At 35.8% G+C, this 15,996-nt stretch overlaps 1 protein-coding gene across 6 annotated transcripts in view; it reads right to left on the bottom strand.

Moving 5' to 3' along the window:
• The window catches only part of LOC126355009 (uncharacterized), a 504,064-nt gene that overhangs the window by 103,274 nt on the left and 384,794 nt on the right, over positions 1 to 15,996 (bottom strand). For all 6 annotated transcript variants that reach the window (XM_050005149.1, XM_050005144.1, XM_050005146.1 and 3 more), the window contains one exon: positions 14,332 to 14,425. In XM_050005149.1, coding sequence (XP_049861106.1) covers positions 14,332 to 14,425 — 94 coding nt within the window. The remainder of the gene's footprint in view (positions 1 to 14,331; positions 14,426 to 15,996) is intronic.

Here is a 15,996-nt window from a genome sequence, read left to right as displayed (position 1 = left end):
CTGTATGTCCAATTAATATGACTTCTTTTACCTTATTACTTGATCACTACTCTGGAAGAAACAGTCTGATGTCTTTATGGGCAATTAAAAAATCAATGATAACAGGTACACCAAAGATTCATTCTGAAAAGTGAATACATAGATTTTTAGTCAAATTGTAAGAATTTCACGTACTGGTTGTCATTAATTATGCACAATTGACGTCCTTCATAGAGGATGTCTATTGTTTTGGTTTTTATAGCAAGTGGAATAGTGGCTTTGTGCACTGTTTTCCTTAATGGCTCAAAAGTTTCACAGTTATGTACACAGACTGAAACATTATGTTATCCCACAGAAGGAAATAATAAATAGGAATATGAATCTTATGGAGTCAAAAAAAGGTGCTTTCACTGCATGTATTTAAAAATAATCTAAAAATTATATGCACTTGTCTTTTATAAATAAATGATTCTTGTGTTCTTTGTTTCGTGAGATACTTTTTGTTGGAAATGTTCTACCAAACACCTTTAATTTACTGAGCCATTATTATGAGTAGCGTTACACCTGCTCTCTCTTAACGGCATATTCAAGAGAATTAGGTGATGCTACTCCAGCAAAAAAATTTAATGTTTTCATATATGTAATACATCCAGAAAGACATTTTCTTGAATTATTTCAGCAAAATCAAAAATGTTTAAAAATGCTGCATTTTCTTTTATCACTCATAACATAAAATTTATGATCCAAAGTATGATTAGTAGTCCTAGGCATGTCAATGGTACATTTGCACCCTACCTGCAGTCATAGTAGAATGTGTGAAAGAGAATGAAAAACTTACAACAGCACGAGACCCTCACACTGTCCCCAGTGTTTACCTTTGTAAGAATGGAATTCATAGCCTCAAACACAAGCATCTATTTACCTTGTCTGTTCTCACAACACTAAGGATTTTTATTAATGAAAGCTGTAATAAAGTAGTCAGACTTTTCATTACTATTGCTCTCTGTACATTAAAAGTGCAACATTTAGGTCAGATTTCTGCATGTGATTATTGTTAGACTTTCCTCAAAATATTCAAAAGTTTTCCTCCCATCTTCTGAACATAATCCATTTACTTTATTGGTCTTGATCTTTAATGCTCAGATATTCCAATAAGTGTATGTCTTCCTATCACAATGTATTATGACAGCTTTCTCATGCGTTAACTTCAATTAACTGGAAGGCAGTGAAGTGAAAGTCCCACAAAATAACTCTATTCATAATTACAAATACACTGTACTGACATTTTTTGAGTGTAAGTGTTCGATGTACACTCTAAAAAAAGACACACCACAAAGGAAATATTCAAATGACATGTAAACTGATACATGTGATATACATGCAGAAACAATCAATTATAATTTCAGAAAAATTGGATGATTTATTCAAGAGAAAGAGCTTCATAAATTGAACAAGTCGATAATGCACTGGTCAACTTCTGTCACTTGTGCAAGCACATATTCAGCTAGCATTGATTGGGAGAGTTTTTGGATTTCCTCCTGAGGGATCGAGCCAAATTTTGTTCAATTTATGTGTTAGACAGTAAAAGTCCCGAGGTTGTTGGAGGGCACTTCCTGTAATGCTCCAAAGGTTCTCAATTGGGGGAGAGGGGGGAGAGATCCAGAGACCTATCTGACCAAGGTAGGGTTTGACAAGCACAAATACTAGCAGTAGAAACTCTTGCCATGCGCAGGCAGGCATTATCTTGCTGAAATGTTGGCTCAGTATGGCTTGCCATGTAGGACAACAAAACAGGTTGTAGAACATTGTCAGTGTACTGCTGTGCTGGAAGGGTAACACAGATGACAACTAAAGCGATCCTGCCAGGGAAAGAAATGGCACCCCAGACCATAACTCCTGGTTGTCATGTCATTTGATGGGTAACAGTTGGATTGTTATCTCACTGTTATCTGGGGTGTCTCCAGACATGTCTTCACTGGTCATTGGGGCTCAATTAAAAGCAGAACTCATCACCAAAGACAACTATACTACAGTCAATGAGATTCCATGCCACAGATACGTCTTGACACACTCCAGACAACGGTGTGAAACCAACCTAACTGTCGCCTGCCATACAGCCCGACAACCAAAAGTGATAGTCTAGGATACCATTTCTTTTCATAACAGGATCCCTTTGATTGTCATCCACAACAAACTCACAGCACACAGGTGTGTTGTTGATATTCTATGCTCCATTTTGTTGCCCTTCAAGGCAAGACAACCTACATCAAATCTGCCAATTTCCATTCCATTCAAATAATTCCTTTGTGGTGGGACTTATTTTGCCTTTGAGTGTATTAAAGGGTGTACTGAGTAACCTACATATTCCCAATTAGTTTCAACCCTTCAGATTAATAAACACAAAGCTTCAAATGCCAAGAGGGATTTTACAGCTGTTAATAACTGTCTACTAAGAAACCTGCTCCTGTAAAACAGTAAATCTTTGACTGAGTCCTCATTAGATGAACCTTAAAAGAACTCTCTAATTCTAAATGCTACAGAAGAGAAGAGCAAGAAATATACAAATAATAATAAATTTAGCTTGTTTAGATGATGGGGTAATCAACAGTGTTCATGTGTTTCAACACTTTTCACTTTGTTTATTTGATCTTTCACATAACATATAAAATAAAGATTATTTGACTTCAGAGAAATGCCTTGTTATATTTTTATGTACAATATAAAAGCTAATTTTTACAATTTTCTTTGCTGACTTTATATAACAGCATGTTTTAATTATAAAAGAAAAGAGACTTCAGAAATTTGCTGAGTAAATTGACAAAAACAATGGCCACCATAAATTTAGTATTACATTAATAACTATAACCTGGGCACCAGTGGTCGTTAAAAGACTAGTCAACAATTTAGTAGATTTAAATATCATCCAATGGAAAGATTCTAAAGTATATTCCTATACATAACTTCAAACCTGATAAAAATATGTGAAAAAGGTAACGTTCAGGGTATCCAAATATCATTTATATTACAGTTATTTGGTCAGAAGATATAGTTGGCATCTTTTATTTCTTTAAGTGACTGTAGTCTGAAAATGAATATGAAATGCAATATAAAATTTATTATGATACTTATCAAATCGTAACACAAATGAGAACAAAGTACAAGAAATGGGAAAGCAATATCAACATAACAATCAGAATAATAATTTTGTTTCATCACATACAATGTTTAATATGAACAACTGGGACAGTATTATGTCCAAGTGGAGAGAGAGTACAGAATGGCATATGCTCAGAACGCACATGCAAAGGACAGTACCGCTTCATAAATTATGTGTGCATCTTTTTGAGGCTCTACTAAGCAGATTAAATACTTAATAAAAGTATGAAATTACTAAATGTCAGTCAACCTGGGTCGAGAGACTAGTATTGTTCAACCATACTCAACTCCTCAACCTATCCTCCTGTCCTGCCTGAGGATTAAACTAGCAGTTCCAAAAGCATGGTGCATTTTTCCTGTTTTAAACTGTGTCAATGAGCTTCACCTGGGCACCAGTGTCCATTAAAATACTTGTCAACAATTTAGTAGATGTTCTCCTGAAGGTCAATACTGCCCCCCCCCCCCCCTTTTCTCTCTCTCTCTCTCTCTCTCTCTCTCTCTCTCTCTCTCTCTCTCTCTCTCATTTTAGTTTTCTCAAGTGAATTTGCCATCAGACACAATATATATTTATTTAATAAGTAATTTCTTAATAGCTCATTAAGTCTGAAGTATCTGGCTGAATCTTTTTTTTTTAAAAAAAAAGGTAGTACTCTGAGAAACCCTTCACACTGATGCAGTGCAATGGATGCCAACAGTTGTAACATGCCTGGGTATTAATTATTCCTGCTAATTTAGGTCAAATGGGGGTTTGAGAACAACAAGAGTTGAAGACACACAAATATAGATGTTTACTGTACAAAATAAGGGCCAACATGTCATTGAACGGGCTGTGCTGTGTATAGCAGTAAATTTCAGGCTAGTAGAAACTGATTAAAAGATTATCATAATACTTTTTTAACAACTGGCTTCTATTGTCAGATAATCTCCTTGAGTAATGACACACATCTTCAACAGACTACCGTACACATTCAAAACCTTTCAGCTTCCATTCTGATAGAAATTAGATTTTTTTGAATATTGTTCTTTTTGTGAGAATGTACTCCTTCTCTGTAGCTTTGATACTTTCAGGCAATCACATTACTCATTGACCATCTACCGTTAAGATAAGAGGTTCTTTCCTCTTATTTCCTATAACTCCCTCCTGTTCAGCTCTGGTTTGAATTCCACTTCCAGTGATTATTTCATTGCCATTAATATTATTACTATTATAATAGTCTTATAATAGTCATATTGAAAAACACAAATTAATAATATAACCTAGCCAACAGCACTGATCATTTGTGAAAGCTGTCAGTAGATGGAAGCTGAACAGCATATGAGAGAGAGAGAGAGAGAGAGAGAGAGAGAGAGAGAGAGAGAGAGAGAGAGAGAGAGAGCGCAGAGGAATGGTTATTATGTAGGATTAGTATCTCATTGACACTGATGTCATTGAATCATTGAAGATGAAACAATGGGTCAGTTAAGCAAGACCTAAATTTGAATTTGAAACCTACTACTTCTCAACAAGTGTTCAGCACCTTAACTACCAAACGAAAATGTGGCTCAATTCTTTTGGATTAAGCACATGACACTTGTCTTCCTCACACCAGCTGATCTCAATGTGGGCCTCAATGCTAAAGATTATCACAGTTGCCATATCATCACTGGACATAAGATGTTTCTATTTGTTTTATCTGGCTATCACTTTGAACTCTAAACTGCACACGTTATGGTTGCCTAGCACTCTCCAATGCTGAAAAAAGCAAATAGAAAATTGTGGGGAAAAACAACAACAAAGTTTCACCCCCACTGTAAAGGGGTGGCTGCAAGGGAATGGCAGCATACACTATTTACTGGCATGATACAAAATTTGCAGTGTACACTTCCAGCTGATGATTACTGATATGGTGGGCACAGAGTAAGAAGAAGGATGAAGTGTATCAGACTGTATATGGGGGAAGTGTTAAAGTGAAGTAAAACAAAAGGCATACGCGACAGGATGGGATCTGAGATGAGATGTTATGGTAGTTATGTTATGTTATGTTGGAGCAAATGGAATTCAGGCAAGAAGAAAGATTAGCATCATGCCAACATTTTTCTGGATTGAGCAGCAGCTCAGATAGGGCAAAAATGAGGTAAAATTTGTCATTGGCCACAATACGGGAAGCCATGAGAAATCTAAATTTGAAGGATTGGGTGGATATTTGCACTCCGCTTCACACATCCAATGTACTAACAACAGTGTCACACCAACAAGATTGGGACCACATAGCATTTGAAATGGATGGGAAAGATGGAGAAGTAGTTAAATCAATCCATGAAGATACGTTTAGGGAAAATAGTAAAGGTAATTACGTCGTTGTGATTTCCTTGCTGGCTGCAGATTAGATGACAAAACGGTATTAAGTAAACCACAGGTATCTGTAAGGCAGGAGGGAGGAAGGGAGAGGGAGCTCTAGATAAAGCACTAACACAATTCTTTGGGATAGAGAAGTCTGTGTCACCTATAATACCACTGAGGTTTTGTAGCATGACATCTCTAACCTGACCAACTCATTTATTTAAAAAAAATGGCAATTTTATAGTCTTGCTGCCTCCCCCCCCCCCCCCCCCCCCTCCCCGACACCCCCACTGTGCACACACATACATGGATAAATTATAAATTTCTGCAGGCACCCATGAAAGAAGCTAATACTCACCCATTTTCCTCCTATATGCTGTATTGTCTTCCTGTATGCCTGCATAAACATTCGAGTACAATGCAGTGCATAGTAACCCTTCTCCCACGTAGTTTGGCAACAACTGATAATAACTTTCTGAGAATTCACCTTACCCAGTAGTGATTCTTTGTTTAGCACCAAAGTCAGATTATTAATCAGAATAGAGTGCTGAGGAAATGACTGACAATGCACCTGATTATTCTGAAGGAGAAGAATTCTGGAAGGCAGATCTCTCAACGGCTACACAGATGGGTAAGAAGCAGGTGCCATACTCATCTGCAGCAGCTGGTACAGATGGACTGGGGATTGTAAATTATTTTTCTGTAATGAACTAGTATAGAGACGAGATTGTAAAAGTAACTGTTTGCACCATTTTGTAAGTAGTACCGAGTTAGTTTCAGTATTATGCTGGTATTGTCAAGTTATGCATGCTGACAGTAAAGTAAAAGCAGCAAGTATGATTTCTAATACAGGTCTTGTTCTGTATACTGTATGCAGCAGTATTAATTAAAATTACCAAAGCAGGAACTTGACTTTTGGGTTGGAAAATTTATCCTGCTTTACAAATACAAAAAATGAGCTCTGATGAACTTAAGTAAGTTTACCTTTTAGCACTGTGATATTCTATGCTACTGTATCAGCAAGCATGTTTGTGATACATGTCTCCCTTAGCTTGCACTAATTTTTACTTCTTCACATCTTATGATCTTTCACACTGATGTTAGTGATAAATAGAAGATCTAGAGCTGTCTGTAACAGTAAAAGTTTTAAGGTAACTTACTTAAACAGTAACCAGTCCCTGCTTCATCTAACTGTCATAATAGATTTATATTCAAATGTTTCCCACATAACCACTAATTATGTGAAACAGGAAAGTTAAATTAGCTCAGTTTCACTGGGAAGTAATAGAATGAGTTAGACATTAGCATAAATCTGAAGGTTTTTTTAGAAGTAATTAAAAAACACTACTTTTAAGCCCAGATGCAGTTGAAACTACAATTTTTCTTTAGAGTATGTTGTCTGTCTTTCGAGAAAAATTCTGAAGTAACTGTCATGATTATCATTGTTACTTAAGCTAGTTAAAATTTTGTGCTCGATTCATAGTGCTCAGTTCTCCACAGCATAGCAGAGAACACCACACTTACTGTGATTTTATGAAATCTTGAGTTGTAAAATAAGCTGTCACACAAGAACTATTAGCAGCCTAAACTAGCTTGAAATTACCATGATACATTTCCACATAGTGGGACTGCAGGTGGGTGATTCATTTTGTAGAGGAAGAAAATCTGCCAAGTAGTTACAGTTTGTACGAAATTTGTCAGTAGACTGACTAGATTTTAAGCTATGCAGCTCAATTATCAATGCTCTACATGCAAAAGAAAATAAGGAATAGCAGTCATTTTCTGACATTCTAGATGTGTAGTTGTACGATCTCTCTACATTATTCAACTACACTTCCAACTTCCTATGAAGTGTAATGTAGCTTTATCCCACTGGTTTTGGGACTTCTTTCCTAAAATTTACTACACATTATTTTAGAACAACGCAGTAGACAAAGACATTATCTGAATGTCCATCACAAAGTGCAAGGTTCTTTTCCTGTTAGTAATGAATCTATTTAGAATTCTCCACGCATACTACATTTTGTTATGAAATACTAAAAATATTTGTGTAATAATGATAATACAGTTACCTGCATCACCACATTCCTTCCTGTAAGTGCATTATAGTAAAGACTAATATATCCCATACAGAAGATCAATAAATATGCACTTACACTTATGTATGACAGTAATGGAAATTCATCTTGCAGTGGCAATGGGCGTGTGCATTTGGGTGTGTGTGTGTGTGAATGCATGTACTTTTGCTACAAGAAGCTTAAGAACTCTAAAGCTAGTGTGAAATTTGTCTCCTGTTACTTGTCTGTACACCACATTAAGTTAAGCAGTTGCCTATTCCTTATTTTGCTTCTACACTTGTGTATAAGAATATTTTAGCATCACAGGAAGCTTTCTTGAACAATTTCATCACAGCAATTTACATTTCCGAAAGTTATTACATAAATGTAAAGAAAATATAACTGTAAATTATCCATATGTACATTTTTATCTTAAATTCTGTTCCCTGTAACAACTTAGTTTCTTTCTTTTGTAAGGTATTGATAATGGCATTATAAACTTTGAAACTGATCTGCTAACAAATTTCATACATACTGTAACTGTTTTGCAGATTTCCTTCTTCTACAAAAAGACTAAAACTAGAAATATCATATGCGAATGGCTGCAGTATTTACATGCTTAATGGTTTCTGCAGATCAATACTCATTCATTAGAAACCCATACAATTAATTTACATTTCCACGTTGATACATTTCTGTGGTTAGCATCAACATTGACAGCAAAAATTCAATATATTCATAGCAAGAGGAACACCTCATTTTGTTTCTGTTAACTATTACAAGCTATGTACTGAACTGACATTCTAATACTTGAGTTCTTGCTTTACCTCTTCAGTTTAACCTTCTACTTCCTATTCATATTCATATTCATATTTTTTCATATATAATTTAGTAATGATTAGTACTATTACCAGCAGGTACAATTGTAATTATTACACTGTATAACCTTTTCACATGTCTTTACTGACTTCAGGTGTGTGTATTTTTTATTTCAAGTACTACAGGCTGGAATTAATATGGTTTCAATATACTGAACTTTGACTGAAAAAACCTTATTACAATTTCCCCAATTTTGGGGACATGTTACTGTTTATATAAATTGCGAACAACTTTAGAGTTCCATAAAAATTCACAGTCAAGAACTTAATATTAGCACCTCAATATAGGAAACTATAGCAAACAGAAAGATATGATCACAGTATCTTCTAGCACATTCAGATAACTAGAATAGTTGACAATACTCTGTGGTTAGCAAGAAGTAATGACATCCAAAAAGAGAGTAACAGTATGCTTCAAATAGCAATATTCATTAGCTCAACACACATTATCCTTCAGATGTGAAACCTTTATGTAATATGAAGCTGTTGCAACACGTAATTTTTTTTTAGTTTGAATATTACAAATGCTCATGTGGCAAAAGTTCTGTCTGATATTTATGAAGGGATCCCTAGCACACTTACAACAGAGAGCACAGTGTGCCTCACACTGGAAAGTGGTCCTGTTTTGAACTGTTCTAAGCATACCCTCACCCCCACCCACAGCCCACCCCTGGCAGCTGATCAGATGCAACCTCCTTTAAGGTGCTTTTCCATGGGTACAGCAAAATACCTGTAACTTCTTTCCTCTGATCTGTACCAAGGCCATACTTCAACTTCAGTACCATTTCATTTACTATTACCCACAATAACACACTGTAAGACTTGACTAAATCAAAGGTGTTTACACACACTCTCCATTAAATCTCCCCCCCCCCCCCCCCTCCTCCATGTCCATGCTACTCCCATGTGTGAACCATTTTCCAATGTGATGCATATTATAGCAGCCAGTGTATTTAAAAACAATATTATAAAAGTATTTAAAACAGAAACAAGTAGTTGGGAAACATTCAGTATCCTTCATAGTTAGGTACACAGTTAAATTAACAGTAATATAAAACTTGTCCCTAAATTGTTACAAACTGTTCACTACTAAAGCAAATTTATTACATTTTTTCGGCAAGAAAACGCACGCCCACACCCATGCCCACGTGCACAGAAAAAAATCTCATTCTCTCACATAAAACATACGCATTTTAGGTAACTAGCAACAATTGTGGTTGGAGAATTCAATATTTCAGATATAAATATGGCTGAAAACTACCAATAACTAAATTTTCTATGCACTGGACAGAGAGCAACACACAACTGTGTGCCAACATATCATACTACTGGACATCAATAAAGAAACTGTTCCGTTCAAAGGGCAACCCATGATGCAAATGTATACTGTGTTATATAATTTTCTTTTTATTATGTACAGAAGACCAAACATGAATTCTCAAGTCACTTACAAAAACAGTTCCCTATGCAACTTAAAGCAGAGATACAGGAGAGAACAGGAAAGGAACACAGAGTAAGCAGGAAATCCCAGGTTAGAATCCTGGTCTGGTACACATTTTCGCTAGTTGCCGCTGATTCCACTGGAAGTTCCACTGCAGCTAATAGGGGTTCACCCCTCTTAAATTTACATATAGTGTTTCACAGCTGTGGGTTCTGTGTGGTGTCTGTTTTCTTGAAGCTATAGATACCATGCATTCAAATGGACACAGAGTGACTTCATGTATCTTTATCTACATCCACATCTACATGGATACTCTACAAATCACTTTTAAGTGCCTGGCAGATGAAGCAAGTGTATCAACACAGGAGATCACTTGATCTTGTCTGTACGGATCTCCAGTTCATGGCACATCTTGACAGCTTCCCCATGCACCTGAAGTGATTTTTCATTATCCGCTGATTGTGTGGGGGTTAGTTCTCGCACTGCAAATTGGTGTATGGTGAACAAGAAACTTCCACAAGAGTAATATTTTATTGCAGATCCACATGCAATAAGTTCTGAAGATGAGCTCAATAATACAGCTACAAACATCAAATTTAGTACAAGGTGCACTTTTAAGAGAAAATAATTCCCTGAAAACCATTATTCCTATATGGTAAATGATGCAGAGACTTTTCCCTGAGCAATGTAAACTTCAAAAGATTGAATCTGGTGTCATTCAAGTGCTAGTAAGGAAAACACTTGTTTTAAGAGTAAGTTACAACAGAATTTTACACTACAAACTATTGTTAATATTTTGGATCATTCAATGGCATTAATCTGTGTTGCACATACCTGTTTACGGTAGTACTATAAGTACTGGTTAGCAAGTATCAATACAGATTCATCAGACTGATGCAATTAGACTGAATACATAACTTCAGATACTGTTTTATTGCTACCTTTATTAAATAAAAGTTTGTAAAGGTCTTTGGCTTAGATCTCTGAACATATTTTACTGAATAGTATGGGCATTTTCAGTTCATCAACATTTATCAACACAATATGAAATTCAATAAGAAACGAACAATTCAGGTTGACACCACTAGATAAAATTATAACAAACAGCTGTGATGCCAGACTCACAAGGTAATGACACCAAAATTAATCTTTTCAGCAATGTTGCTCAGCTAACAGAACAAGAAATGCCCTAATGAAAATTAATATCCGAGACAACACAGAGAAAAGAGTAACTGCCAACATTATTCCCAGAGAGAAAAAAAATGCAAGTAAAATGTTTACAACCCTGTAAGATCACTAAAGTGCCAATTATCAAGAAAAAGTTACAACAATGAAAGTAAGGAAGAAGGCAAACAAAGGAATGTGGGAAAAGGAAACAGACATGGAAAATATTTGAACCATATTTTAGAAATATGAAATTTAATAATAATGATAGCAATATTTGTGGCGTGTGTAGTTCTGGATCTTCCAGTGTGTGCAGGAGAGTTTGGTTGAGATGGGGGTTAGATATCACATAAATTATAAAGTGAAAACTTGTTTTTTGATGCAGAACATACTGAAATGGTCTGTTCCTTCTGAAAATTTTGGAAATATTCTGTAAATTTCAGAAATGTTCATTGCTAAAATCATTTAAACACTAGGGGTTACATAGCAAATAATGGAGAGATGCATGTTGGAATTTACTAGTGGAAAAAAAGCTGTTTAGGAAACAGACTGGAGTGTAAGACATAATTAGGATTGCAATTAAAGTGAAGTGACAGTTTGAAGTGTCTTATAGCCAGGCAAATGGATGATAGTTCTTTGATACTGCGATTCTTCACTGGAAAGTAAATTATAAGAAATGACAAACAATGACCAAATAGGAAGCTGAGTAGATAACATGAGAAAACAGGTAATAACAGAATAGATGTCTCCTACTGAAAACTGAAATGTGTGGAAAAATCTAAATTTTAATTTTCCTCCCTTCTTTAATATCCCATAGATGATGAGGTCACTCAAGATTGATTACAAGCTAGAACTGCAGTACAAAGGGAAAATATATCCTTTTCTAAGGATCCAGCCCTGCATTCACATTAACTGATTTAGGGGCACCAAAGTAAACTTAAATATGGATGGTCTTATGCAGATTTGAATAGCTAATCTCCTGAATGAGAGATCAGTGTTTCACCACTGTGCCCAGTCACTCAACTGGGAAAGTCCAGAAGGAGTCCTTTATACAGCAGTGGGTGTCAAATGGCTGGTGGCAATAATAATGACAATAGCACACAAAATCAACACGTTCACAGAATAAATTTTAAACAGCTTGGTTGTATATTTACTGTGAAAATTGTGCAAAAGCATTTAGTTATTTTGATTATTTCCTTTCGGTGATGGCCCAACCAGTCATTCAATTTAAACTGCAGCAAAAGTAACTATATAAACTGAAGGTTGAACTGGGAAAATGTGCAATGGTTCATGTAAAAATAATTCTGTCAAATTGAATTTGTGAGATGTATAGACTAATGATGACTGTCTACAACCTGTTGAGTCAGATCACCGAGTATTCCTTAGAAAACTAGTATTTCTTCAAGAACCCATTATGCTGGACATAGAACAAAGCATGAGCACAATGTGGGAATGTGAATGTATATTGCAGTTTTTTAATTCCTTTAACATTTGTGGAATGATTATCCACTAAACATGTTTGAACCGTCTTCTGTAACATGATATTACAGTGTATCCACTGACATAGAAACTAAAGTGCAGAAGACTGTTTTAGAGAAAATTTTAAATGTTTTTATAGTTCTGGTATCCTTAACAGGGCCCTCTTTCTTCATACCATAACTGAAAGTAGCAAATATTTCTGAAGTAGTCTTAGCAGAATGGAAAATTAAGCACAATTCAGTACGCTTAATGGGAGACGAGAGATTATTAGAAATCACAGCAATGCCTAGAATAAAGTGTGTGTGTGTGTGTGTGTGTGTGTGTGTGTGTGTAGTCACTCTTTCACTCTTTCCACACTTACATGGAGATACATCTCTTTCACCAAGGTAACATTAAATTCTCCAAGTATGTTTTATTCTGAGATCCATTACAGTGAACGACAACAAGGAGTACATTACATGTTGTAAGGCACTGACTGACCTGGGACACAGCTCAAACATTACACTCATAAGTAATAAAGGTAAAAGGAGGTGTATACATCAAACACATATGACAGTAAGGTACGAGAATCAACAATTGAATGTTTACAAGTTTTACAATAGCAGACACTTAAAAAGATATTAGTATCTTTAATAAAGTATACCGAAAACATGTTGCATTATAAATATTAATGATTACACAATACAGCTATTTTGATAGTGATCTTCCTCACAAGACTTGATCAATTCTAATGTTATCCATAGTTCCTGGCAAATTTGGGATGTAAAAAATTAGTCCACAAGGAAGTATTGTGCACACAATGAGAAAGTAAAAGTTCTCAGTATCGTAGTACTACCTGGTTTAAAAGTTAATTTGAAGCTTTTGGTAAGCCTCTTATGCAATCAAGCTGTTAACACACAATGACATAAAGCAATAATCATGCATATGTGTTTCAAAGTTTACTGTACAGAAAGAAATACTGCATGAAGGACATTATACACAGACTTCATAAGTTATGGAACACATCACAGCCATCTTGTGCCATCATACATACTTCCTCTACTAAGAGACGAAGCCAACATCAGTAAATATTATATTAAATAACAACAGTAGATCCCACATTGTAATGTAATTACAATAATTTGTAATGATCTGTAGTAAATATTTAACAATATACACAACATATGCAAAGCAAAATGGAAGAAATGATAATTCCATTTCAAAGAGGCCAAGTCAAACTTTTGTAGGATGTGGCTCACTGGCACGTCTATCATGGTTTGAGCGAGGAGCCGACAGGTGCTGGCGTCGCGAGCTGAGCGAGCGCCCCAGCGACGGGTGGCTCCCCCCGGCACCTGTCCCACCGGGGACACAGAGGTGCTTGCGGGGAACTTGGTGTCGCAGAGGCACAAAGCGGGGAGGAATGTTCACCAAGTTTTCACTGAAAATGGGGGAAAGGGGGGCAAACGTCCTCACCGGAGATGAAGCTGATGAGACAATGTGTGTTGAGGAAGCACCTGGCACAGGAGAGCCTGCAAAACAGAGCAAAAAGCCCACCACCACACCTATCACAGCACAACACCATGTTAATTCAAGCAACCGTGCACAGTTACAGAGAACAGAGTTACGAGCAGCTACTGTTTCTACATTTGAGAACTTGGGCTCATCAAACACTGCCAATGATTGCTTTTATTCTGATTTAATGATACAAGAGAAAGAGAGCCAAAGACAGTTTTTGTTAGTAGCAGCAAGCAAAGATGTAATGGATAAGGATGACACTGAAGTAATAGGCATTTAGTGTGAAGATTTCATGAAATTTTGGAAGTTCAACCCACAAAGTAAAGACACCATATTTTTTTTAAAAAAAAAATCAAAACTTACCAGTTAGCCCTCTGTATCCACAAAAGCCTGTCTCAAAATTTTCTATCAGATCCTGCTGATAGCGTAGGAAGTCATCAATTGCAACACCTTTCACCTGTGTATCAACAATAATAAACCTTCAGATCATGTCTTTGCCTTCAGATTGTGTCTTTCTGAACATACTCCCTAGAACAATTTATTGCATAATGTATTGTGTTCTCTTGTAATGAAATACGCCATGGTCTATCTAATTATACTTGTTGCATGTATGGAAACTAAGGTGCAAGGATCAAAGTTATCATATATTTGGCAATTCAATTTGCAGATGGCTTGGAGGTAATAAATAATGGGTAATATAATGTTGAAGTAGTGTAATTTGTTTTGGGCAAAAATAAATCAAAAAAAAATTTTTTAACTTGGAAAAATATTTGTACCTAATCAAAATATTACATTAAAAAGTAACTCAAGAAATAATTGTTATTTCTGTTAGAATATAATTATTAAACATGTTTGTTTCCTGGGATCAAAATATAGGACATTTTTATCATATTGAACCTGAAATGATCAGCTGAAGCACTGATAACCACAAGGGCAAAAATCACAGAAATAGTTTTGAGAAAAATAGATGTTCATGAAAATAAAATTTGTAGACAAACCATCAATCTCATATGTCTGATTTGTTTTCTAACCAAGTCTCAACATTCTATATTTCCTATGAAAAGTAATATATCTGATTTATGTTATGAAATATTAATCAATATTTAAGATGAAATTCATTATTAATGTTAATTTACAATATTTCCATATATATGTTAATGACAATGTGTGTTTTGACTGTTGTAAAGTTTGTAATTATTGAGAAACTAGAACCAGAACATAAGGAACAGATACTAATGCACAACACACCAATTATGAGCTTTTTGAATGCTTCATGGTTCTCATTTTTAGTAAGCACATTCTGTGGCTTGAAGCACAGATAAATTGCCAATATACCTCTGGTTATGAAGTACCACTACTGCATAAGTGATGCACACACTAAATTATGGTGGCAGCTTTAGATAATTAACAGTGCAGGGCAACAATATTATGGTTTTTGTTTTGGGCCCATACGAAAATGAATATCAGAGAAATTGGGGAGACAGATTTTCATGAATGTTCATTTACATCAAGTGGTTATGATTAAAGCACAGCTACTCACAGAGGTCCACTGTGAGTTGTAATTACCGCATCACAGCAAAACTTGGTAGATATGCTAATGCATTAGCATTAATGCAGAAACAATTCATGCTGAAAAAAAAAATTAGTTCCAATTTTGCTCACCAGTAGCAAAACTGATGTTTCCAGTGCTTATACTGAACAAACTGCATAAGCAGCAGTTAATACACACATCAAAAAAAGTTTTGCATCACCCCAGTTCCCAGGAATGCTGACTGGATACTGTATCACAGCCTATCAGTTCCAGTTATTCCACCAGGAAGGGGGGACACGGCTCATGTTGCCTGTAGTTCAAACATGCCTAGACAGTCAATACCGCGGTTCGATCCCATCCGCATTGTTACTTTGTGCCAGGAAGGCAAGTGTCTAGGCATCTCAGAGTGAACCAAAGTGATGTTGATTAGGCATGGAGGAGATAGAGAGAGATAGAAACTGTCGATTTAAATGCCACGTTCTGGGTGCTCAAGGTCT

This window comes from Schistocerca gregaria, chromosome 3, assembly GCF_023897955.1.
Source record: "Schistocerca gregaria isolate iqSchGreg1 chromosome 3, iqSchGreg1.2, whole genome shotgun sequence".
Taxonomy (NCBI): domain Eukaryota; kingdom Metazoa; phylum Arthropoda; class Insecta; order Orthoptera; family Acrididae; genus Schistocerca; species Schistocerca gregaria.
This window is presented reverse-complemented; position numbering and strand designations above follow the sequence as displayed.